The 27036-nt window shown below is 44.7% G+C and overlaps 1 protein-coding gene and 1 pseudogene across 9 annotated transcripts in view; both read left to right on the forward strand.

The window, feature by feature from the left end:
• Positions 1 to 3652: 3652 nt before the first annotated feature.
• LOC131404689 (low affinity immunoglobulin gamma Fc region receptor II-b-like) overlaps positions 3653 to 27036 on the forward strand; it is a 139333-nt gene continuing 115949 nt past the window's right edge. For 2 of the 9 annotated variants that reach the window (XM_058539661.1, XM_058539660.1), the window contains exons 1-3: positions 23971 to 24090; positions 24535 to 24555; positions 24901 to 25158. In XM_058539661.1, the coding sequence (XP_058395644.1) occupies positions 24006 to 24090; positions 24535 to 24555; positions 24901 to 25158 (364 nt within the window). In that variant the 5' untranslated portion in view covers positions 23971 to 24005. Of the gene's footprint in view, positions 3843 to 4286; positions 4308 to 4652; positions 4911 to 23942; positions 24091 to 24534; positions 24556 to 24900; positions 25159 to 27036 lie in introns of those variants that run through there. The other 7 variants (XM_058539664.1, XM_058539659.1, XM_058539663.1 and 4 more) reach the window with 7 other exon arrangements.
• Positions 5715 to 16551, forward strand: LOC131405021 (heat shock 70 kDa protein 6-like; annotated as a pseudogene).

Below are 27036 nucleotides of genomic sequence, written 5' to 3' on the forward strand. Positions count from 1 at the left end.
CTCAGGTATCAAGCTTTGGTTCTCTGGGACTCCTTTTCGCTAGGAAGTCTGTAGCTATAGTTTTCTATCTACTTTACTATCAAAAAAGAGCTTTTCTGATCTTTGGAGAAGTAAGACAATATCACTTCCAGTTTAGATTTTCCCTTGTTTCTCAAGGCCTCAAAAACAGCACCCTGTAGGGATGTTGTTATTTGGGTGACCTAAAATTATCATTCATTTCTCACTTATGAGCAGAGAGTTGCCAGCTTTCATTTGCTGTATTAGGGTTTTTTTTCAGGGAAACAGAACCAATAGGATATATGTAGACCTATAGAAGGGGAGATTTATGATACAAATTGGCTCATGCCGTTATGGAGGTCGAGGAGTCCCAAGACCTGCTGTCTACAAGCTGGAGAACCAGGAAAGCTGGTCGTGTTATTCAGTTAGAGTCCGAAGGCCTGAGAATCCCAGGCCTAGTGGTGTAAGTGCCCATCTGAGTCTGAAAGCCCGAGAGCCAGGAGCTCTGACGTCTGAGGGCAGGAGAAAATAGTTGTGTCAGCTCAAGCAGAGAGAGAGCTGGAATTTGCCCTTCCTCTGCCTTTTTGGTCTATTCTGCCCTCAAATGATTGGATGATGCCTGCCCACGTGTAAATTAACCATCACACTTGCCTTACCACCTTTAATACTTACAACAATCTCCTGAGAGTGGAGGAGGGAGTGTGTAGTATAAAGCAGTGTGATTTCACAATTTTCCCTTTCTTCTCATTCAGGCTTTGTGTTTCCTTTTCATTATTCCGTAGCACCTCTTGAGCCCTGCTTCAGTGGTAAATCCCTCTTATCTGCCAGTCTTTGCCCCCAGCTGAGCCGAATCTGAAGAGTATCTTAATAAAATCCTAATTGTAGACTCCCTCCCTCTTTGGGCCAAAACAGAACCTCACAGAGGAAGGAACTCCTATAAATAACACAGCAAGAATGTTCTTATGTTGAAATGGCTTGGCATTATCAATTCTATATGGTTGCCAATGCCCCAATCATCTCAAGGGGGAGACCTTGTTAATGAAAGGACAGAAAAAGATGAACTGCCCTTTGAGGACATAAGCCAGCAATGGATGTCCTTGGAATGTGATTTTCCAGGATCCCGAAAGAGTGCTGAGGCGTCACATTATGGAAGTGAAAGGAAATGCCTGCTTCCACGTTGAAACAGCCCAGAGCTTCATGCTTACAATTTCAATGGGAGAAAATTTCAATGGGAGAAAATGTTCTGAAAAACAGGGTAATCTATTTTGATTTTCTGTCCTTTGCACGTGGAAAGTAGCAGGGCGCTACCGTCTTCCCCAGGCTCTTGTCCCCTCTTCTCCAGCAGGCTGCATCGCTGGTTGTAGGTAATCCCTGTAGTTTGGCTCCTGTTGGGGGCAAACTATTCGAATGCCTTCTTCTTCCTACTTTTGTGTTATATATACATTTTTATAGCTTTACTGGGATATAATTGATATATAAAAAACTGTGCATATTTAATGTATGCAATTGGTTGCGTTTGGACATAAGCATACACCCATAATACCATCATCATAATCAAGGTAATAAAAATATCCATGACCTCCAAAAGTTACCTTACATCCCTTCCAGTCTCTTCGTTTGTTTTTTTTAGAGCTAACATCTGTGCGAATCTTCCTCTATTTTGCATGTGGGTCACCGCCAGAGCATGACCGCTGATGAGTGGTGTAGGTCAGTGCCCAGGAACCGGGCCCAGGCCGCCAAAGCGGAGCACGCCAAAGTGAACCACTAGGCCATATGGTCGGCCCCTGTTCCAGTGCCTTCTTGATGAGATTTTAACCATAAAGACTTTGACAATAAAGAATCAATCCTTCAAGAAAAATTCGAATGTTAAAAACCTTGGTAATACTCATAAAAATATAAAGCTACTTTTATTTGAACATTTATTAGACACCAGACAGTGTCCATTTTACAGAGGAGGAAGCTGAAGCTTTAAAAATTTAAGGACCTTGTCCAAGATCTCATAGTCTGACTTTAAAAAATATTTCTTTTTAACTATGGTAAAAAAAACCATAAAAGATAATTTACCATCTTACCAGTTTTTAAGTGTACAGTTCAGTAGTGTTAAGTCTATTGTCATTGCTGTACAACAGATCTTTAGAATTTTTTATCTTGAAAAATTAAAACTTTGTACCTATACAACAACAGCTCCCCATTTCCACCTCCCCCAGCCACTGGCAACCACCATTCTATTTTTTGTTTCTATCAGTTTGACTCCTTTAGATACTTCATATACAGTATTTGACTTTTTTGTGACTGGCTTATTTCACTTAGCATAATGTCCTCAGGGTGATCCATGTTGTAGCATTTGGCAGGATTTTTTTAAAGGCTGAAGAGTATTCCATTCCTTGTATGTATATACCACATTTTGTTGATCCATTCATCTGTCACTGGACACACGGGTTGCTTCTATCTGTTGGTGATTGTGAATAATGCTGCAATGAACATGAGCGTGCAAATATCTCTTCAAGATCTTGCTTTGGATTCTTTTGGATATGTACCCAGAAGTGGAATTGCTGAATCATGTGGCAATTCTATTTTTAATTATTTGATAAACCTCCATACAGATTTCCATAACAGCTGCACCATTTTACATTCCCAACAGCAGTCTACAAGGGTTCCAATGTCTGTACATCTTCGCGAACACTTATTATTTTCTGGTGTTTTCGGTTTTGCTATAGTGCCATCCTAATGAGTGTGAGGTGATATCTGATTGTGGTTTTGATTTGCATTTCTTTAATGATTAGTGATGGTCAGTATCTTTTCATAGGCTTGTTCGCTATTTGTATATCTTCTTTGGAGAAATGCCTATTTAAGTCTTTAGCCCATTTTTAAATTGAGTTGTTTGTTTTTGTGTTTGTTGTTGAGTTGTAGAAGTTCTTTATGTATTTGGGATATTAACCTCTTATCAGGTATATGACTTGCAAATATTTTATCCCATCCCATAGGTTATCTTTTCACTCTGTTGACTGATGTGCAGAAGTTTTTCAGTTTGACGTAATTCCATTTGTCTATTTTTGCCATTGTTGCCTCCTTAGACTGACTTTTAACCACTGTGACCATTTTATCATGTTGCTGAACCCAGGCATACTACACAGCCACCTGCACAGAATATAGAACTTTTGAAATAACTTCACGGCTTTCTTACCAAAATTATTTCTTGCGCGTTAAAACTTTCTTTTCTGTTAGGAGGGCCAGGGGTGAAGGACAGATGAAGGAACAACAGTCTTGCCTGTGGTGTACTTAGAGACTTCCTTGATTGAGTATTTCCGGAAGATAACTACTCCATTTTGTTGTGGTTGTTTAGCATTGATTCTTAGTGGTTGCAGATTTAAATAGGTTTCTTTATCTTGTCTGAATGGAAATTTATTTAAAACTTTCTCTTCACCAGCCAGAGAGGCAGGATAGGGAGTGTAGTGGGAAGGGCACCTGAGAACTCAAGACAAGAGCTCCATTCTCAGTTCTGCTTCCTGGTGTTTCCTCTCATCAATTTCCTCACCAGCAGAAGAACCCTACCTAGGGTTTCACAAGGACAAAACAAGGTAATATAGGAAAGAGAGATTTGTTTGTAAAGCAGACTCAGCTTCTAGTTCGATTTGTTACTGATTGATTCGCAAAAATGGAGTCTGGTGACGAATGAGCCCGTATGAGACGATGAAGCAATTTCCTTCCTCTTTTCTAAGTTCATCTCCTAAACCCCACTGAACTCAAGCCCAGTTCTGGGATGACTATGGAGATCCAGACATTTCTGAATATACATCCTGGTAGCCTTTGGCTGCTTCAACCACTGACAGTTTTGCTGCTGCTGGGTGAGTGAGGGTCATTCTGGAATAGGGTAATTTCAGTCACTTCTGTGAGGACTCCAGGGATCAGTGTGGTGAGGAGCAGGCCTGGGCCCTGGAAGCTGGGGACAGATTGAAAGGCGAGAGAGAACCCTGAATTCTTACCATTCCACTGGTTCCTAAGGTCAGAATTCAGAGGTACTTTCACAGTCCCTGCACCACACATTTATGTTTTCTTTGTAGCCATGTGGAGAGACAGGGATGAGATGAGGAGGACATGAGAAATGAGTAGTCTTATAAGAGTACTGGAAACTGGAAATAGAGTAAGTAGAAAAAGGCTCTTGAGATGGGCCCTGGGGAAAGAAGGAGCCCAAAATGGCCTCCCCTTGCCCCTCTCCACACACCTACAACTACATTTGCTCTCCTCATCTTCTCCTGCTCTACACTGATCCACTCTCTTCTCTTTCACAGCTTCTGCACGCAGGGGAGCTGGTGAGTTTGCTCTTTGTTTCCTTGGGTTTATGGCATTATTGTCTCACAATGTGAGGCTATATTTTTCATGTAGGGAAATATCTGTTCCACCAACAACCAGGCTTGGGTTCACCATGGGTGATTCCCCCATTTTAGAGGCACTTGGGATTTGATTCTTGGTAGGATTCCCACTGGATCCACCAAAGACCTTAAGGGAATGAGGCTGCTACAAGTACACCTACCTTTAATTGAGGCCACAATAAAGGGGAGACTCTCTGGCCCCTGATGTGTCCTGTGAACTCCTTTGGAATCCATGGTCCCTCCAAGGTTACTTATTCCCATCCCTTTCTGCTCTCTGCCCCTCAGCACATCTCCCAAAGGCTGTGGTGAGCCTTGAGCCCCCGTGGATCAATGTGATCCGGGAGGATACCGTGACTCTGAAGTGCCAGGGGGCCCACACCCCTGGGAACGACTATACCCAATGGTTCCATAATGGGAGCTCCATCACAACCCAAGTCCAGCCCAGCTACAGCTTTAAGGCCACACACAACGACAGCGGAGACTACAAGTGCCAGACGGGCCAGACCAGCCTCAGCGACCCTGTGCATCTGGATGTGGTCTCTGGTCAGTGGAGGAAGGTCCGGGGAGGATCTGGGAGGACAAGGAGAGATGATATCTGTTGACATGGCAGACGTTTTTAAGAAACGGGGGTGGCTTGTTTACTGAGAAGCATCGCTGTGAGTTGTTTGAAGTAGTTTTTGCCCTCTCATTTCCCTTTTCACCAACGCTCTTTGATTGGTGTGTTTGGTAATGTAACAGATTACATTATGTTCATCACCCAAGGACTAATTGGGTGGAAGTTCCTAAGAGAGTCCTCAGAATATGTTATGCTGTTTGGCCTCAGTCCTGATTGAGTAGGAAGGTTACAAAGCCACAAACAAGCAGCCGGGGGTGAGAGAAGCAGAAGGAAATTTCTGCTCCATAAAACCATTCTACTCTCATGGCAGTGTGGTAAAACTCAGGTGTTGAAGGTTACTAGACTACAAAGGCCCTAAGCTGGGAGCGTGCCTGGCAGGCGTGAGTAGGTTGTTCTGCCCAGGGTGCAGGAGGCCAGAGGGAGCTATGGAATCTGGAAGATGAGGTCAGAGGGGAGGAGGATGGGCAGGGGTAGATCATGTGGAAGCTATTAGTCTGGTATGATGACTTTAAATTTTATTCCTGAATGAGATGAGAATTCATTAGATGGTTTTAATTAAAGAAGTCACATGATGTGACCTAGGTTTATGTATATATCTGACAGTGTTCAGTTTAATAGATTCTGTAGAAAAATGCTCCTAGACACTGTATTACCCGACCCCCATGTCTGAATATATGAGCAATTTATTCTATAGTTGACTTCAACTGTACCTTGGTGTATAAACCCTGAAGATGGTCACATGTAAGCTTTCAGTGTTTTATGTTTAACATTGGGAGGATGATATTTTTTGTAGTCTTTTAAGGTCCCGGTGCCAGAGATCCTGGTGGTGGAGTCACTTTCTGTTGCTGGTGCTCAATGGAAAGGGAAATAAATATTGACTCAACCTCAAAAACTTGACCACAGCTACCCATCTCTTCTCTTTGTTCATTGCCACCTCAGAAACAGCTGATTGTACTTCTGAGTTGTCCTACTGTACTTCTGAGTTGTCCTACCAAAATGTTAAAATATAGATTTCAGAAAGTTTAGATCTGAACGGTCATTAGAGGGAAACCACCTAGTCCCATCCTCCATTGTACAAAGAAATTAAGCCCATGAGACCTAACAGCCCACAAGTAAATGGTGGAGCCAAAATCAGAACCCTGACTTCAGATTTCTGTCTCATGTTGTCTCAACAACAGTACCTTGCCTTTTGTATACAGGATACTGTTTTCTTAAATGAGTTTTCATTTAAATACGATATACCAAAACTAAAATTTATTATTATAATAAAGCGAGCAATTTGATCTTCTTCTCTAGGAAGTTTATTGAAACATTCTCTTTAAATTGCAGTAACATAAGTTTGTAACATTATATAAAGTTCAGGTGTACATCTTTATACTTCTATTTCTGTATAGTTTACATTATGTTCACCACCCAAAGACTAATTACAATCCATCACCACACACATGCGCCAAATCATTTCTTTCGCCCTCCTCCCTCCCCCTTCCCCTCTGGTAACCACCAATCCAACCTCAGTCTCTATGTGTTTATTTGTTGTTGTTTTCATGTTCTACTTTGAGTGAGATCATATGGTATTTGACCTTTTCCCTCTGACTTATTTCGCTTAGCATAATACCCTCAATGTCCCTCCATGTTGTCACATATGGCTGGATTTCATCGTTTCTTATGGCTGGGTAGTATTCCATTCTGTATATATACCACATCGTTCTTATCCATTCGACCCTTGATGGGCACTTAGGTTGCTTCAAAGTCTTGCCTATTGTGAAGAATGCTGCAGGGAATACAGAGGTGCATGTGTCTTTACGCATTTGTGTTTTCATGTTCTTTGAATACCCAGCAGTGGAATAGCTGGATCGTATGGTAGTTCTATTCTTAATTTTTTGAGGAATTTCCATACTGTTTTCCATAGTGGTTGCACCAGTTTGCACTTCCACCAGCAGTGTATGAGACTTGCCTTCTCTCCACATCCTCTCCAACACTTCTTGTTTCCTTGTTGTTAATTATAGCCATGCTGACAGGGCATGAGGTGATATCTCATTGTTTTGATTTGTATTTCTCTAATAGTTAACGATATTGAACATCTTTTCATGAGCCTGTTGGCCATCTGTATATCTTCTTTGGAGAAATGTCTGTTTAGGTCTTTTGCCCATTTTTCAATTCAGTTGTTAGTTTTTTTGTTGTGGAGATGTATGAGTTCTTTATATATTTTGGAGATTAACGCCTTATCAGTCATATGGTTTAGAAATATCTTCTCCTAATTGTTAGGTTGTCTTTTCATTTCGTTGATGGTTTCCTTTGCTGTGCAGAAGATTTTGAGTTTGATGTAGTCCCATTGCTTTATTTTTTCTATTGTTTCCCTTGCCCAGTCAGACATGGTGCTTGAAAATAAGTTGCTAAGACCGATGTTGAACAACGTACTGCCTATGTTTTCTTCTAGAAGTTTCTCGGTTTCGGGTCTTACATTCAAGCCTTAATCCATTTTGAGTTCATTTTTGTGTATGGTGTAAGATAATGGTCTACTTTCCTTTTTTTGCATGTGGATGTCCTGTTTTCCCAACATCATTTATTGAAGAGACTTTCCTTTCTCCATTGTATGTTCTTGGCTCCCTTGATGAAAATTAGCTGTCCATAGATGTGTGGCTTTGAAACATTCTTTGTAGACCTGTCCTCCAAGGTAGCCAAACTCTGCAATCTGATTATCCTGCCATCAACTAAGTGAGCGGGTGGTTGGGAGTGGGAACGTTTGTAAGCAGGGAGGAAGAAGTGATTTTAAGTTAAAAAGCTTCGTTTCATGCTCCTCTTGATCAGAGTCACAATTGAATACCGAATTAACAAGGTCACATATTTCCATTTCTTTTGTGGATGGAAATTCCATTCAGGGTGGGTGAGGCATTATTAAAGCTCCATTTTGTTGCTAATATGGAGAATGGCTCCCCACCCACACTTCCCAAAACTTGTGGAAAAGTTGCCATTAAATTAGGAATCCCCAGACCACAAATGCTGTATCCACACAAACTGAGGGTTTCAGGTGCTGTTCAGCAACCTCTACAGTTACTGAAATGCCCTCATTTCCTTACTCCAGTATAGTGTTTTTAATGTCTCAAAATCACCCCACACCCCTGGGCCAGGGAGTTGTATTCCTGCCATTCATCTTTGGAACTTCTGAATACTGTCCTTCAGAGGTCCTACAGATAAAGCCATATTTTGCCTGTAAGAGAAATCTCACACCTGCCATGAAGCAACTTCAATTCCTCTGCTCCACATCTTTTCAAAAGTACTCAAATGGGTAATGTAGCCCCAAGCATGAGGCACCAATTGCCTTGGTATCCAGCCTTAGAACTTTTCCTTCCCATGTTGTGTCTTTCAGTCTTGTTGCTGCTCCAGACCACTCGCCTGGTGTTCCAGGAGGGGGAGCCCATCCACCTGAGGTGCCACAGATTCACAAGCAAGCCTCTGTACAAGGTCACATTCTACCAGAATGGAAAAGACCAGACATTTTCCCCTCGGAACTCCAGCTTCTCCATCAGACAAGCAAACCTCAGTCACAGTGGCGAGTACCACTGCACGGGAGTTATAGGGGAAATGCTGTACACGTCACAGCCTGTGAACATCACTGTCCAAGGTGAGAACCCAGGCTGTTCAAGGGGCTTCCGGCCTTGGAAGGATGGGTAGGGAGAGGATTACTGATCTTTTTTGGACCTCAGTACCTGTCTTCTCCTGAGTGGGCATCATTGATGTCAACAGGAACCCTGAAAGTCCTAGCTTGACCTGATTGCTGTGTGGAGGTGTAGCTCTGTTCCAGCTCATTCCTCGGGGATTATAGAAAGGGGTGTCATTCACTTGAAGTTTTAACTCTCAGGAGACAGAGTCATCCCCACTAAACCGTCCACCAGACAGAACCACCCTCCCTCTTTTCCACCTCATTCAAACCACTCCACTTTGTCATACGTCCCTCTTGTCTCTAGGATTCTGAGGCTTCTCGTGCCTCCCTACTAACACTCTCAGCCTAGGCTCAAACGTAAGCTTGGGGCAGCCATGTTGGCATGACAGTCTCGCTGCACATGCAAAGAACTAGGCTTCCATCTGTTCTTGAGAAATTGTGCATTGTGAAATCCATATCCTGCCCTTTCAGGAGGCACCACAAGCTATTTATGCCAGACTAACACTGGTCAGTGAATATCACCCATCACCACCCTCTGAGCCCACCCATCTGGGCTCAGAGGAGTTGGTGAGAGTCAATCTGTTGATGTGGTCTGTGGATGCCCTAGTTCAATGTTTCCCAAAGGCTCTTCCCCAGTCACATGACTCTTTGAGAGGCTTTTCAGAATGAACATTTCTGTGGCCAAATTAATGCAGAACATGCTGCATATTCTGTTCCTCTCCTTTCATCTTCATAATGCACATTAAACACTTCCAGAAGTCCTATTGTAAAATAAACTTTTAAAGTAAGTTTTATAAGGCATTTGCCAAACCTAGGTGACCACAAAACCTTTTTCCTCTCTAACTTCTACTAATGTCCCTTAGAACAGATGTGTCCAAGGTCACCCTTTGGGCAGTGCTGATCCAGAGCTTTATTTTGGAAGGCAGAGAGATGAAGAGATCCTATGAAGACTTCCTGGGCTACCTGTCTGCGCTTGGCCTTGGCCTTAGCCCCTGGCTTGGGTGACTTCACAAAGGCTCCCCAGGAGGGCCCTGACTGTGTATTCCAAATTTCTGCCTTAACAATTTTCAACCTTCTCATCCCTGTGCCTCTCCTATTAGGTCCGGCAGCACTATTCGTCTTTCCGCCTTGGTATCAAATCACTTTTTGCCTGGTTATGGCGCTCCTATTTGCAGTGGACACGGGGCTGTATTTTTCCATGCAGACAGACCTTCGAAGATCAATGAGAGACTGGAAGAATTACAAAGTCAGATGGAGCCAGGCCCCTCAGGACAAATGACCCCTCATCCCATGGTGTGACAGCAGCATCTCTTCAGGCCCTATATTTTCTCCTCCCCAACCGCTATCCGACAGCATCCTGGGCTAAGGAGCCTCCAACCACCCTTTATTCTCCAGGGAAAAGAAGGACCTGTGATCTCCAGAGTTTAATTCCAATAGGCCCCACCCATTGGCGTTCCTGAAGGCCAAGGCACAGTCACAGCCCATCTGGCTCTACAAGGACTCACAGCAAACACTCACACTGTTTTATAGACCCTAGACAGAGGCTCCTCAAATATACAAAACTCAGTGAATCCTGCGTCTACTTTCAAAATAAATCCAGCAATCTGACCCCATCTCAGTACTCTACTATTGGCACCTTGGTCCAAGCTACCATCATCTCTCACTTGGGTTACTGCAATAGCTTCCTGATTGGTTTCCCTACACTCACCCTTGCCACCCTACAGTCTGTTGTCACCACAACAGCCAAAGTGATCTTTCAAAAATGTGTGTTGTATCTGTCACTTCTTTGCTCAAAGCCATGCAATAGCCCCTTGCGATTAAGAGTAAAGCTAAAGCCTTTGCAATGTTCTACAAGGAGCTACATGATCTTGCTCCTCACTGCCTCTCTGACCTCATCTACTGCTCTTCCTTGCTTCAATCAACACACCAATTATACTTCTGCCCAGGGCTTATGTTAGTTCCTGTTTCTGGAATGTTCTTTCTTACAGATCTCCACATCACGCTCCATCATGGTCTTGACTCAAATGTCACCTTATCAGTGAGGTCTCCTTCATCATTCAGTATAACCCCACTCTCCCACCACCCCCTAATGCCCCTCTCCTGCTTTATGTTTCCTCATTGTACTTATTACCTACTGATGTATCATTTGCTGACTTGTTTAATTGTTTATTGTCTCACTATCCCAACTCCCATCAGAATGTGAGCTCCAGGACAGCAGGGCCTTTGTCTATTTTCTTCACTAACGTATACTTAGAGTCTGGGTCACTGTCCGGGACATGAAAAAGCACTGAGTAATTTGTGGAATGAGCAAATTCTTGAGCATTTGAAATCAGAGAATTTTAAAGCTAGAAAGTCCTTAGAAATGATGTGGTCCAGTCTCCTCATTTTAAAATTGAGTAAGCTGTGGCCCAGATGGGTGAAATGACTTGTTAAGGATATACAGGCAGTTGGTGTCACAGACCTTTATATAAACAGTTTTGGATCACACTGTATGTTTGTTCTACAACTTGCTTTTTGTACTCAGTGTTGAGTCATCAGCATACCTCCACTTCACAATGTCTATTTAAGTTATCACTTTAGTATCTGTTCTACTTTTAAAGATACTCAAACTAAGCTACTAAACATAAATGGATACATGTAAGCATGTGGATAAAGTTAGCACTGCATACATAAACTCCTCTGTACTTGAACCTCTCTGAATTCAAAAGTAAAGAGAATGCCATTGGAAGAAGGCCTGTGTGAGGCTGTGGTGAATGTGCAGGCACAGAGGTGCTTGCTTTCGGGCTTTACCTGGAACTCTTGGGGCTGGGTGGGAAGGTGGGGTTTTGAGGCCGCTGAGGGCCGGGAGAGAAGGTTGGAGGAGCTTGGACAAGGCAGTCCCTCAACAGACCAGGGCACAGACCCCAGGCCAGGCCGCCTTTTCCCTTCTGAGGTGAGGACCCTTCTCTTGCAGGTTCTTGGCCAAAATGTCTGGACTCTCACATCCAGGCCTAGACTCTGAGAGTGAATTAGTTTAGAGCTGAAGCTTCTCTTCCTCCTGGAGTTATGACATAGGTTCCTTCTTTTTGAGGATGGTTTGATTTTCCACTGTGGAAGTCATTCATTGCACACTTCTTCAAACATTCCCTTTTTTCCTCGGACTGATCACCTTCCCGGCATAGCTGGATCTCTGTCCCAGAAGACTTTGCCAGCTCTTTCTCACTGGCACACTGGCAGAGGGTTGAACAAGAAATCCAGTTCAGAAGGGGGACTGACCTCTGCATCCTGACTCCCTCCTCCCTCTTCAAAGGCCCCGAGAACTTTCCAAAGGATTCTGAGCCATTTGAGGAGAATAGAGCCACTTACCTAGCAAGGGTTTTTAGTTTCTCTTTTTAAAAATTAGTTTCCCTTGAAGGAGGCAAATAACAATATACTACATACAATACACTACTAAAGTTTAACGTTAGAAAGTATGACGTTCCCCATTGATACCGTCCTCGTTAGTACAGCGGTGAGTATCCCCCCTGTCAGCGGGAAGACAGGAGGCTCCTCTTTCCTCCATTAGCACCCCCAGGTTTTCGAAAAGGCTCCTCCTTTTGGCTTCTCAGTAGAAGTCCACGCCAAGTAGAAACACTAGAAAACTCCAATAGGTTGTTCTGGATTAAAGAAAGTGAGACATGGCTAAGATTCAATTCGTAAGGCCGCAGGACTGACGGGAACTAGGATGGCTTTGCTGACCAATGGACTCCCCTCGCCCTCAGGCTCGCAGAGCATGGGATGGTCTGTGGCCTGCATTAGTTTACACCCCACCTGAGCCCTGGTCTCAGAGGAAAACGCACACTGTGCTTTCCAACCTGCCTTTGGGTACCATGCTCCTTGGGAATATGAGCGATAGGCATCGACAACAGGAGCGACATTCCACCACAGTTTATCTGCATCCTCCTTCCCCGTGTGCTGGGTTCTCTCCAGGGTGGGGCGGCGAGATCACCCCCGAGTCCGCCCGCCACAGCGCCAGGTCTCGTCTCCCTTCAAGAAAGCGACTTCGCAGAGGATGGGGAGCCAAATCAAAAGAACCCAGCCTTCAGCTAACTGGTTTTGTTTACTTCAGTGTTGTAAGTGCTGCAATAGGAAAAAAAAAATTAAAAATTAACTTTTTTTCCCCCAAAGCACCAGTAGATAGTCGTATGTCATAGCTGCACATCCTTCTAGTTGCTCTATGTGGGACCCGGCCTCAGCATGGCCGGAGAAGTGGCGTGCATCGGGATCCGAACCCGGGTCGCCAGCAGCGGAGCGCGCGCAGTTAACCGCTAAACCACGGGGCCGGCGCAAAAAAAAAAAATTAAAACGACTATTTGGAAGGAAAAGATCACGCAACATTAGGCTAATAATCGAACCAAGGCCTGCAGGGTGGCAGGTGGGAACCCTACTGCTGAACCACCAATGCGACCCACAAACAGTACTTCCCGGGGCTCTCTCATCGCTGTCCCTAGCTTCATTCCGCAACCAGAATTAGGCCGCCCATCTGTGACAATTGCGAAAATACTGCTTTTATGTTTCAAGACAAAATAATGTTAAGACAAAAAAAATAACTATTTAAACTCCCGGCTTGGAGACCACGGCTCTATTCGCACGATAACATACTTCCAGCTGTTCCCGAGCCGCCGGACTCAGGCCGGCTGTCTTCAGCCAACAGGAGGGGAACTTGTTCTCTTGGGAAGTTAGGCCTTCACTGGCTTCTGCCGCAACCCACGGCCCCTAGAACCAGCCAGGAGAAGCTGCAACTTTCTCCGCAGCACCGAGTCAGGGGCGGGTGGGGCCAGCGCAGCCAACCCGCGCCCCGCTCCGCGCCCCGCCTCGCACGGCCGGAGCCGCGCGAACCTGCTCCCCGACTCAGCGCGCCGCCCGCCCGGCTGAGGCCGCCCGCGCGGGCGGGGTGGGCGGCTCTGGGCTCTCGGCGAAAGCGCCGGCAGGTTCGCGGCCGCGCGGGCGGGCGGAGGCGGGTCCCCGGCAACTGGCTAAAAGCCTCGTGGTGCGGAGCCGGGCAGAGCCGAGCTGGGCTTGCAGGAGAGAAGGCGAGCGAGCGGAGAGCGGCGTAGCTGAGCGCGCCTCGACGGTCGAGCAGCACCAAGTGCCGCAGGCTCGAGTATCAGACTGGTCCCCAGGAGCGCGAGAAGCCGCAGCCATGTGGGCCCGAGGGAATAGCGATAGGCATCGACCTGGGCACCACGTACTCCTGCGTGGGCGTGTTCCGGCAAGGCCGCGTGGAGACCCTCGCCAATGAGCAGGGCAACCACACGACGCCGGGCTACGTGGCCTTCACCGACACCGAGCGGCTGGTCGAAGATGCGGCCAAGAGCCAGGCGGCGCTGAACCCGCACCACACCGTGTTCCACGCCAAGCGGCTGATCGGGCGCAAGTCTGGGGACGCGACTGTGCAGGCGGACGCAAGGCACCGGCCCTTCCAGGTGGTGAGCGAGGGCGGCAAGCCCAAGGTGCGCGTGTCCTACCGCGGGGAGGACAAGGCGTTCTACCCCGAGGAGATCTCGTCATGGTGCTGAGCAAGATGAAGGAGACGGCCGAGGCGTGCCTGGGCCAGCCGGTGAGGCACGCTGTGATCACGGTGACCGCCTACTGCAACGACTCGCAGCGCCAGGCTACCAAGGACGCGGGTGCCATCGCGGGGCTCAACGTGCTGAGGATCATCAACGAGCCCACAGCGGCCGCCATCGCCTATGGGCTGGGCCGGCGGGGCGCCGGAGAGCGCCGCGTGCTCATTCTCGACCCGGGCGGGGGCACCTTCGACGTGTGAGTCCTCACTATTGACGCTGGTCTCTTTGAGGTGAAAGCTACAGCTGGAGACACCCACTTGAGTGTGCAGGACTTGACGACCAGCTGGTGCACCACTTCACAGAGGAGTTCCGACGGAAGCACGGGAAGGACCTGCGCGGGAACAAGCGGGCCCCGCGCAGGCTTCGCACGGCCTGTGAGCGCGCCAAGCGCACCCTGTCCTCCAGCGGCCGGGCCACTCTGGAGATCGATTCCCTGTTCGAGAGTGTGGACTTCTACACGTCCATCACTCGAGCCCGCTTTGAGGAACTGTGCTCGGACCTTTTCCGCAGCACCCTGGAGCCAGTGGAGAAGGCCCTGCGGGACGCCAAGCTGGACAAGGCCCACATTCACGACGTTGTTCCAGTGGGCGGCTCTACTCGCGTTCCCAAGGTGCAGAAGCTGCTGCAGGACTTCTTCAACCGCAGGGAGCTGAGCAAGAGCATCAACCCGGATGAAGCAGTGGCCTATGGGGCTGCTGTGCAGGCAGCAGTGTTGATGGGGGACAAGTGTGAGAAAGTGCAGGATCTCCTGCTGCTGGACGTGGCTCCGCTGTCCCTGGGGCTGGAGACAGCAGGTGGAATGATGACCACGTCGATCCAGAGGAATGCCACCGTCCCTACCAAGCAGACCCAGACTTTCACCACCTATTCAGACAACCAGCCTGGGGTCCTGATCCAGGTGTATGAGGGTGAGAGGGCCATGACCGGGGACAACAACCTGCGGGGGCACTTTGAGCTCAGTGGCATCCCTCCTGTCCCTCGTGGGGTCCCCCAGATCGAGGTGGCCTTTGACATCGATGCCAATGGCATCCTGAATGTGGTGGCCACCGATAGGAGCACAGGCAAGGCCAACAAGATCACCATCACCAATGACAAGGGCCGGCTGAGCAAGGAAGAGGTGGAGAGGATGGTTCGTGAGGCTCAGCATTACAAGGCTGAGGATGAGGCCCAGAGGGACAGAGTGGCTGCCACAAACTCCCTGGAGGCTCATGTCTTCCATGTGAAGAGCTCCTCGCAAGAGGAAAGCCTTAGGGACAAGATTCTTGAAGAGGACAGGAACAAAGTACAAGACAAATGTCAGGAAGTCCTTGGCTGGCTGGAGCCCAATCAGTTGGCAGGGAAAGAGGAGTATGAGCATCAGAAGAGGGAGCTGGAGCAAATCTGTGGCCCAGTCTTCTCCAGGCTCTATGGGGGGCCTGGTGTCCCTGGGGGTAGCAGTTGTGGAGCTCAAGACTGCCAGGGTGCCCCCAGTACTGGCCCCATCATTGAAGAGGTCGACTGAATGGCCCCTCCTGACAAGTCAGCTCTGACTGTAAGGGCTGGGCTCATGGGCCCCCTAGACATCTGTGACCCTGCCCTGTAACTTCAGGAACGGAAGTGGAGGGGAATCTTCCCCCCAAACAGGATGCTTTCTTCTGACTATGTTTTATAACTGAGGTCTTTGTCCTTTGACTTTTTTTTAATCCTCTTCTCTCACATTAAACAAGCAGAACTAATTATTATTCACGTGTGTGGCATGTTAATATTGCTATTACCTACATTTTGTGTATTTTGTTACTTGCGTGTATGGATTTTGTTATGTGAAATATAGATCTAAGTAAATTTTTAAAGCTCCTTCTTAGTTTTCATTCCAACCAATTAAGTACGTGAAGGGGCGAGGCTTTCAGAAGCAGAAAATGCTGGTGGGTGTCTGAAGGATGGATGTGAAGAAAATTCACAAGGCTGTGTGAGATTTCTATTGGCGAAAACAGGGTAAGGGGAAGAGTTTGAGGCAGACACATTGAACAGTAAGGAAATGTGAGGGCTCATAGGAGAACTGTGACTTGTGCTGTCAGTTTACTAGGAAGCTGTTTCTTCTTCTCCAAGCCCTTTATCTGGTGATGTCTGTCCACTCCACATCCCTAGTTAATATGGAAAGTCAATCTCTAATTAGCAAACCACAACTGGTATTGCCTTTGGTATTCACCTAGAACACTCTCCCATTTATCTGTAATCTGGCTCTCAAAATATCAAGTCCTCCTGATGATCTGTCAGGAAGAATTCTCTGACCTTGGCACTTGCTGCCCTCTCCTGAACACAATGCTTAATTTGCCCTTTAAATCCATGAAACTCCTGCCATAGACATTCTTGCTAATCAGCATATCAACACCCATTCATCCATCCTGATCCCATTGGAACTATTTCTGTTGGGCTGGCCTGCTTGGTATTGCTACTAGGGGAGAAGCACTAAACAGATGCTATAGTATTCAAAATTCAGTCAACATTGACATTGTTCTGTGAGTTACAGAGAGCACCTTAGTGCCAGTTACTTTGATGGTTTTCTAGGTAAATATCATCTTGATTGTGCTCAATGGTGTCAAACTTCAGGGACTAAATTGTTGTATCATTTATCAGTTGTTGTGGATGCAGTAATTCTCTTTAAAGTTCTGGCCTGCAAGGACGCCCTCTTCGCATCTCCTGATGAAAGAAAATATAAAACACGTAACTTTGGGGGAATATTTCTTTCCCAAAACATCGTCTTAGAGAAGTTGCCGCTGAGCGTACTTTTTGACAGTTATTAGATAGAAGAATCAGTAATTGAGGCCACTCAGTTTAGAGTTAGGGTAATAAAGTCTGATGCTCAATAAATGTGCCATTTACACAATTCAGCCAAAATCAGTGTTATGCATCTATTAGGATCTCTGCCCTAGGGAAACTTTCAATCTGATGATCTTATTCTTGAATTATGGAAGGACAAATAACTGAGGCAATTAGAGAAACAGACATAGCCTGTAAGTCTTGAGTGGGAAGTGCAGATGAGTGAATGCAGGCAGTGAGTTATAATGGGACCCAGACTTCAGCACTGGAGAGAGGTATGTCCTGGGTCAACTTACAGCCTTTGTCTGGGCAATGGTTTCCTCATTTATATAATGAAGGGATTGGACTTCAGCATTCTATTCGTGTGATTCTATAAGTGAATCTTCTGCCCTTACATTCTGGTGTCGGCAGCTTGAATCACCTGTCACCAGGTGTCACATTTCACTTTTTTTCTCTTTTTTTTGCAAAGCAGAAACCTACCACACAATTTATCATACATTCAAGTTTCAAAACAAGATTCAGACACATCAGTACCCTTGCATCCAGAGTGAATGAGAATGTTCTGGCGATTATTTAAGTGATGCTAATTTGAACCACCAAGATCCAAACTGTAGCAGTAACAATGTCATTATAATAAGTAATAAACGCAGCTACCCTGGTTCAGGCCTCCGTCTTCTCTTGCCTGGGTTACTGCAATAGCCTCTTCACTTGTCTCCCTGCTTCCACCCTCACCACCCTACAGTCTATTTGCAACACAGCATTTCAGAATGATCCTTTTAAAATGTAAGTCAGATCACGTCACTCCTATGCTCAAAATCCTTCCGTGGTTCCCCACTTTATTCAGAGTAAAAAGCTAACGATTTCACAATGCTTGCATGTGATCTGGTCTCCCTTGTTCCCTCTGACCTCATCATTTACTACTCTGTCCCTTACTCAGTTCCACTCCTCCAAACAATTCCTTGAACATTCCAGACATAAAGCAGTTTCAATCTGTTAAACAACAACACAACAGGCCCAAAATGGAGTTGCTTGTGCTAAGCCCCTAGTCACTAAACCGAGGCTTAATTACAGTTTTGGCTCTTCCAGAAATGGAATCTTAAACCAGTCAATCAGGAATCGCCTGATCAGCGCTAGTTAAGTAATCTGCCTGATAGTCCCCTGCCACCCCCTAAAGGAAAGTAACATTGCATTTACCAATCTGCTTCTTTGCCTGGTATAACTTCCTTGTGCCTGCTCCTTCTGGCTTTAAAAGTCTTTCATTTTGTACAGCTCCTTGGAGTTCCTTTCTGTCTGCTAGATTGGATACTGCCTGATTCAAATCGATTTTTGTTCAGATAAACTCTTAAAATGTTTAATATGCCTCAGTTTGTCTTTTAACAGATCCCTTGCTTGACTGTTCCATCTGTTTGGAATGTTCTTTTCCTAGGTATGCCCTAGCCCAGTTCTTCTCATCTTTCAAATCTTTGCTCAAATGTCACCTTCTCACGATGTGTAAAATTGCAATCCACCCCCAACTTCAAATCCCCTGCCCTTGCTCTTTTTTCCTTGATACCCCTTATATGATGCTATATACTCTACTTATTTAATAGGTTTGCTTTTTATTTTATATCTCTCTCCAACAGAGGGGAAGATCCCTGAATTCAGAGATTTTTTCTGTTTTATTCATGAATGTATCTCAGGTGTCTAGCACATAGTAAGCACCTAATAAATATTTGATAAATGAATGAAAATCTGTTGTTTGTTTGCTCTGAGGCTTTTTCCCTGGCAATAGTCACAGTTGTGTCTGAGGACACGCCTCTGAGCCTTTTTTTGTACTTTGCCATTCTAATGAGTCAGAAAACTGTATAATCATAGGAAAAATAATGGTGTGCAATTTATAATGTAAAAATATACTCTTTCCCATGGACAAACAATCATGCTCTGACACGTTTCAGCTCTCCTACCTCAGAGAGAGTTCCCTGCCTGTTCATGAACTCGTTCCTGAGAGGGAGGAAAGTTTTGCATCTATATTTTTGTGAGACACACCACCTCTATTCTTGTCCTTGTTCACACGTAGTCTTAATCCTCGAACTGTTGTAGATCTTGTGTAAAGAGCTTCAAGTCCTCTTTAGCACTACAAAAATGATGCTCCTGAGACTGGAATGCCAAATAGAATTTCTATAAGTTCTGATAAATGTGTCGGGGTGGGTGGCCAAGAAATCTTGCAGAAGACGTTGTTAAAACCCCAAGTCTGGGGTAGACACAGTTCTGTCAAATCTAATCTGAGATAACAGAAGAAGTTATCAAGAGATATGTGTACATGAAGGCCCTGGATCTTCTGGAAGGAATGGATCCCTCTTCCTCTGCCCATCACACACTTAAACATTAAGTTCAACACACATATACTTTCAAAATTCTACCTCAGACTGCAGAGCAAATTCTTTTATTTTCTACACTTTCTTCTCAAGAGCCGTTCTTCTACAAAGCCTGTCACTGAAGCAGGAAAAAACAACTAATGTTCATGGATTCTTTATGAATTCCACTGACTTCATTTCCCAAGAGAAACACACACACACACACAATAAAACAAAAAAACAAGCAAGCAAGAAACCTCGGCCTCTCCTAGTATATTTGAGGAGTCATCATACTCTGTTAGGTCAAATTCACTGGCCCCTACCTGTGGCTGTCTGTATTTGCGCATTTCCCTAATTCTCTCTAGAAGGGGCAAATATCCATCTATTGGCTTTGGATGTGCCATTTAAATTTTTAATGGGTTCTGAGGGTAAGGTTATATTTTCCTTCTTAGATTTCCTCCTCAAAAGCTCCTTTTTCTTCCCTTCTTGAAGTCTGAATTCCAATTTCTTTCCTGTCTCTACTGCACAGTGGGGCGAGACCATGCTGCACTCGCAGCACAGTGTGGGTAGTAACAAGCCAAAACCAGGGGGTATGTCCAGGGTCAGATGCTGGGTGATGTGGGAGAGGTGAAATATTAGGTTATGGGGGTAAAAGCAGAGTTAAGGGCATGGCCAGGCTGGAGCTGAAGTTTTGGAAGATTTACTACTGATTGCTCAAAAATCTTAGCATGTTTAATTTGCCAGGACTCCTTAATATCAAATTTCTCTCAGGTATCAAGCTTTGGTTCTCTGGGACTCCTTTTGGCTAGGAAGTCTGTAGCTATAGATTTCTATCTACTTTACTATCAAAAAAGAGCTTTTCTGATCTTCGGAGAAGTAAGACAATATCACTTCCAGTTTAGATTTTCCCTTGTTTCTCAAGGCCTCAAAAACAGCACCCTCTAGGGATGTTGTTATTTGGGTGACCCAAAATTATCATTCATTTCTCACTTATGAGCAGGGAGTTGCCAGCTTTTATTTGCTGTATTAGGGTTTTTTTTTTCAGGGAAACAGAACCAATAGGATATATGTAGATCTATAGAAGGGGAGATTTATGATACAAATTGGCTCATGCCGTTATGGAGGTCGAGAAGTCCCAAGATTTGCTGTCTACAAGCTGGAGAACCAGGAAAGCTGGTCGTGTTATTCAGTTAGAGTCCGAAGGCCTGAGAATCCCAGGCCTAGTGGTGTAAGTGCCCATCTGAGGCTGAAAGCCCGAGAGCCACGAGCTCTGACGTCTGAGGGCAGGAGAAAATAGCTGTGTCAGCTCAAGCAGAGAGAGAGCTGGAATTTGCCCTTCCTCTGCCTTTTGGGTCTATTCTGCCCTCAAAGGATTGGATGATGCCTACTCACGTGTCAATTAACCATCACACTTGCTTTTCCTCTGCCCATCACACAATTAAACATTAAGTTCAACACACACATGCTTTCAAAGTTCTACCTGAGAGTGAATAGCGAATTCTTTTATGTTCTATAAAAGAATGTTTATGTTCTATAAAAATTCTTCTGTATATACACTTACAACCATCTCTTGGGAGTGGAGGAGGGAGTGTGTAGTATAAAGTAGCATGATTTCACAATTTTCCATTGCTTCTCATTTAGGCTGTTTACACAGTTTGTGTTTCCTTTTCATTATTCCATAGCACCTATTGAGCCCTACTTCAGTGGTAAATCCTTCTTACGTGCTAAATCGAACTGAAGCAAACCTGAAAATTAACTTAATAAAATCCTAATTGTAGACTCCCTCCCTCTTTGGGCCAAAACAGAACCTCACAGAGGAAGGAACTCCTATAAATAACAAAGCAAGAGTGGTCCTATCTTGAAATGGCTTGACATTATCAATTCTATATGGTTGCCAATGCCCCAATCATCTCAAGGGGGAGATCTTGTTAATGAAAGGACAGAAAAAGATGTACTGCCCTTTGAGAACATAAGCCAGTGACGGATGTCCTGGGAATGTGATTTTCCCAGGATCCTGAAAGAGTGCTGAGGTGTTACATTATGGAAGTGAAAGGACATGCCTGCTTTCACGTTGAAACAGCCCAGAACTTCATGCTTACAATTTCAATGGGAGAAAATCTTCTGAAAAACAGGGTAATCTATTTTGATTTTCTGTCCTTTGCACATGGAAAGTAGCAGGGCGCCACCGTCTTCCCCAGGCTCTTGTCCCCTCTGCTCCAGCAGGCTGCATCGCTGGTTGTAGGTAATCCCTGTATCTTTGGCTCCTGCTGGGGGCAAACTACTCCAGTGCCTTCTTCTTCCTATTTTTGTGTTATATATACTTTTTTATAGCTTTACTGAGATATAATTGATATATAAACAACTGTGCGTATTTAATGTATGCAATTGGTTACGTTTGGACATAAGCATACACCCGTGATACCATCATCACAATCAAGGTAATAAACATAACCATGACCTCCAAAAGTTTCCTTATGTCCCTTCCAGTCTCTTCATTTTTTTTTTAAGAGTTAACATCGGTGCGCATCTTCCTCTATTTTGTATGTGGGTCAGCGCCAGAGCATGACTGCTGATGAGTGGTGTTGGTCAGCGCCCAGGAACCAGGTCCTAGGCGGCAAAGCCAAGCACGCCAAACTTAACCACTAGGCCATGGGGCCGGCACCCCTTCCAGTGCCGTCTTGACGAGATTTTAACCATAAAGACTTTGACAATAAAGAATCAATACTTCAAGAAAAATTCGAATATTAAAAACCTTGGTAATACTCATAAAAATATAAAGCTACTTTTATTTGAATATTTATTAGATACCAGACAGTGTCCATTTTACAGAAGAGGAAACTGAACCTTTGACAATTTAAAGACCTTGTCCAAGATCTCATACTCTGACTTTTAAAAATATTTTTTTAAACTATGGTAACAAAAAAAAAACAACATAAAAATAATTTACCATCTTAACCATTTTTAAGTGTACAGTTCAGTAGTGTTAAGTCTATTGTCATTGATGTACAACAGATCTTTAGAATTTTTTATCTTGAAAAATTAAAACTTTGTACCTATCCAACAACAGCTCCCCATTTCCATCTCCCCCAGCCACTGGCAACCACCATTCTCTTTTCTGTTTCTGTCAGTTTGACTAATTTAGATACTTCATATACAATATTTGACTTTTTTGTGACTGGCTTATTTCACTTCTCATAATGTCCTCAGGGTCATCCATGTTGAAGCACGCGGCAGGATTTTTTTCAAGGCTGAATAGAATTCCATTCCTTGTATGTATATACCACATTTTGTTGATCCATTCATCTGTCACTGGACACGCGGGTTACATCAATCTGTTTGTGATTGTGAATAATGCTGCAATGAACATGAGCGTGCAAATATCTCTTCTAGATCTTGCTTTAGATTCTTTTGGATATATACCCAGAAGTGGAATTGCTGAATCATGTGGCAATTCTATTTTTAATTATTTGATAAACCTCCATACAGATTCCCATAACAGCTGCACCATTTTACATTCCCAACAGCAGTCTACAAGGGTTCCAATTTCTCTACATCTTCGCCAACACTTATTATTATCTGGTGTTTTCGGTTTTGCTATTTTGCCATCCTAATGAGTGTGAGGTGATATCTGATTGTGGTTTTGATTTGCATTTCTTTAATGATTAGTGATGGTCAGTATCTTTTCATAGGCTTGTTCGCTATTTGTATATCTTCTTTGGAGAAATGCCTATTTAAGTCTTTAGCCCATTTTTAAATTCGGTTGTTTGTTTTTGTGTTTGTTGTTAAGTTGTAGAAGTTCTTTATGTATTTGGGACATTAACCACTTATCAGGTATATGACTTGCAAATATTTTATCCCATCCCATGGGTTATCTTTTCACTCTGTTGACTGATGTGCAGAAGTTTTTCAGTTTGATGTAATTCGATTTGTCTATTTTTGCCATTGTTGCCTCCTTAGACTGACTTTTAACCACTGTGACCATTTTATCATGTTGCTGAACCCAGGCATACTACACAGCCACCTGCACAGAACATATGACATTTGAAATAACTTCATGGCTTTCTTACCAAAATTATTTCTTGCGCGTGAAAACTTTCTTTTCTGTTAGGAGGGCCGGGGGTGAAGGGCAGGTGAAGGGACAACAGTCTTGCCTGTGGTGTACTTAGAGACTTCCTTGGGTTGAGTATTTCCGGAAGGTAACTACTCCATTTTGTTGTGGTTGTTTAGCAATAATTCTTAGTGGTTGCAGATTTAAATAGGCTTCTTTATCTTGTCTGGGTTGAAATTTATTTAAAACTTTCTGTACGCCGGCCAGAGAGGCAGCTCAGGGAGTGTGGTGGGAAGGGCAACTGAGAACTCAAGACAAGGGCTCCATTCTCGGTTCTGCTTCCTGGTGTTTCCTCTCATCAATTTCCTCACCAGCAGAAGAACCCTACCTAGGGTTTCACAGGGACAAAACAACGTAATACAGGAAAGAGAGATTTGTCTGTAAAGCAGACTCAGCTTCTAGTTTGATTTGTTACTGATTGATTTGCAGAAAAGGAGTCTGCTGTCGGATGAGACCTTGTGAGAGATTGAAGCAATTTCCTTCCTCTTTTCTAAGTTCATCTCCTAAACCCCACTGGACTCAAGCCCAGTTCTGGGATGACTATGGAGATCCAGACGTTTCTGAATGTACATCCTGGTAGCCTGTGGCTGCTTCAACCACTGACAGTTTTGCTGCTGCTGGGTGAGTGAGGGTCATTCTGGAATAGGGTAATTTCAGTCACTTCTATGAGGACTCCAGGGACCAGTGTGGTGAGGAGCAGGCCTGGGACCTGGAAGCTGGGGACAGATTGAAAGGCGACAGAGAACCCTGAATTCTTACCATTCCACTGGTTCCTAAGGTCAGAATTCAGAGGTACTTTCACAGTCCCTGCACCACACATTCATGTTTTCTTTGTAGCCCTGTGGAGAGACAGGGATGAGATGAGGAGGACATGAGAAATGAGTAGTCTTATAAGAGTACTGGAAACTGGAAATAGAGTAAGTAGAAACAGGCTCTTGAGATGGGCCCTGGGGAAAGAAGGAGCCCAAGATGGCCTCCCCTTGCCCCTCTCCACACACCTACAACTACATTTGCTCTCCTCATCTTCTCCTGCTCTACACTGATCCACTCTCTTCTCTTTCACAGCTTCTGCACGCAGGGGAGCTGGTGAGTTTGCTCTTTGTTTCCTTGGGTTTATGGCATTATTGTCTCACAATGTGAGGCAATATTTACCATGTGGGAAAATATCTGTTCCACCAAGAACCAGGCTTGGGTTCGGCATGGGTGGTTCCCCCATTTTCGTGGGACCTGGGATTTGATTCTTGGTAGGATTCCCACTGGATCCACCAAAGACCTTAAGGGAATGAGGCTGCTACAAGTACACCTACCTTTAATTGAGGCCACAATAAAGGGGAGACTCTCTGGCCCCTGATGTGTCCTGTGAACTCCTTTGGAATCCGTGGTCCCTCCAAGGTTACTTATTCCCATCCCTTTCTGCTCTCTGCCCCTCAGCACATCTCCCAAAGGCTGTGGTGAGCCTTGAGCCCCCGTGGATCAATGTGCTCCGGGAGGATACCGTGACTCTGAAGTGCCAGGGGGCCCACACCCCTGGGAACGACTACACCCAATGGTTCCATAATGGGAGCTCCATCACAACCCAAGTCCAGCCCAGCTACAGCTTTAAGGCCACACACAACGACAGCGGAGACTACAAGTGCCAGACGGGCCAGACCAGCTTCAGCGACCCTGTGCATCTGGATGTGGTCTCTGGTCAGTGGAGGAAGGTCCGGGGAGGATCTGGGAGGACAAGGAGAGATGATATCTGTTGACATGGCAGACGTTTTTAAGAAACGGGGGTGGCTTGTTTACTGAGAAGCATCGCTGTGAGTTGTTTGAAGTAGTTTTTGCCCTCTCATTTCCCTTTTCACCAACGCCCTTTGCTTGGTGTGTTTGGTAATGGAACAGATTACATTATGTTCATCACCCAAGGACTAATTGGGTGGAAGTTCCTAAGAGAGTCCTCAGAATATGTTATGCTGTTTGGCCTCAGTCCTGATTGAGTAGGAAGGTTACAAAGCCACAAACAAGCAGCCGGGGGTGAGAGAAGCAGAAGGAAATTTCTGCTCCATAAAACCATTCTACTCTCATGGCAGTGTGGTAAAACTCAGGGCGTGAAGGTAACCAGACTACAAAGGCCCTAAGCTGGGAGCGTGCCTGGCAGGTGTGAGTAGGTTGTTCTGCCCAGGGTGCAGGAGGCCAGAGGGAGCTATGGAATCTGGAAGATGAGGTCAGAGGGGAGGAGGATGGGCAGGGGTAGATCATGTGGAAGCTATTAGTCTGGTATGATGACTTTAAATTTTATTCCTGAATGAGATGAGAATTCATTAGATGGTTTTAATTAAAGAAGTCACATCATGTGACCTAGGTTTATGTATATATCAGTTGTGTTCAGTTGAATAGATTCTGTAGAAAAATGCTCCTAGACACTGTATTACCTGCCTCCCATGTCTGAAAATATGAGCAATTTTTACTGTAATTGACTTCAACTGCACCTTGGTGTATAAACCCTGAAGATGGTCACATGTAAGCTTTCAGTGTTTTATGTTTAACATTGGGAGGATGATATTTTTTGCAGTCTTTTAAGGTCCCGGTGCCAAGATCCTGGTGGTGGAGTCACTTTCTGTTGATGGTGCTCAATGGAAAGGGAAATAAATATTGACTCAACCTCAAAAACTTCACCACAGCTACCCATCTCTTCTCTTTGTGCATTGCCACCTCAGAAACAGTTGGTTGTACTTCTGAGTTGTCCTACAAAAATGTTAAAATATAGATTTAAGAAAACTTAGATCTGAAATGTCATTAGAGGGAAACCACCTAGTCCCATCCTCCATTGTACAAAGAAATTAAGCCCATGAGACCTAACAGCCCAGAAGTAAATGGTGGAGCCAAAGTCAGAATCCTGACTTCAGATTTCTGTCTCATGTTGTCTCAACAACGGTACCTTGCCTTTTGTATACAGGATACTGTTTTCTTAAATGAGTTTTCATTTAAATAGCATATACTAAATTCTAGAATTTATTATTATAATAAAGCAAGCAATTTGATATTCTTCTCTAGGAAGTTTATTGAAACACTCTTTTTTTTATTGCAGTAACATTAGTTTATAACACTATATAAAGTTCAGGTGTACATCTTTATACTTCTATTTCTGTATAGATTACATTATGTTCACCACCCAAAGACTAATTACAGTCCATCACCACACACATGTGCCTAATCATCTCTTTCGCCCTCCTCCCTCCCTCTTCCCCTCTGGTAACCACCAATCCAACCTCAGGCTCTATGTGTTTGTTTGTTGTTGTTTTCTTCTTCTACTTAAGAGTGAGATCATACGGTATTTGACCTTTTCCCTCTGACTTATTTCGTTTAGCATAATACCCTCAATGTCCCTCCATGTTGTCACATATGGCTGGATTTCATCTTTTCTTATGGCTTAGTAGTATTCCATTGTGTATATATACCACATCTTCCTTATCCATTCGCCCCTTGATGGGCACTTAGGTTGCTTCCAAGTCTTGGCTATTGTGAACAATGCTGCAGTGAACACAGGGGTGCATGTATCTTTACGCATTTGTGTTTTCACCTTCT

The sequence above is a fragment of the Diceros bicornis genome, chromosome 4 (genome assembly GCF_020826845.1).
Source record: "Diceros bicornis minor isolate mBicDic1 chromosome 4, mDicBic1.mat.cur, whole genome shotgun sequence".
Classification (NCBI taxonomy): domain Eukaryota; kingdom Metazoa; phylum Chordata; class Mammalia; order Perissodactyla; family Rhinocerotidae; genus Diceros; species Diceros bicornis.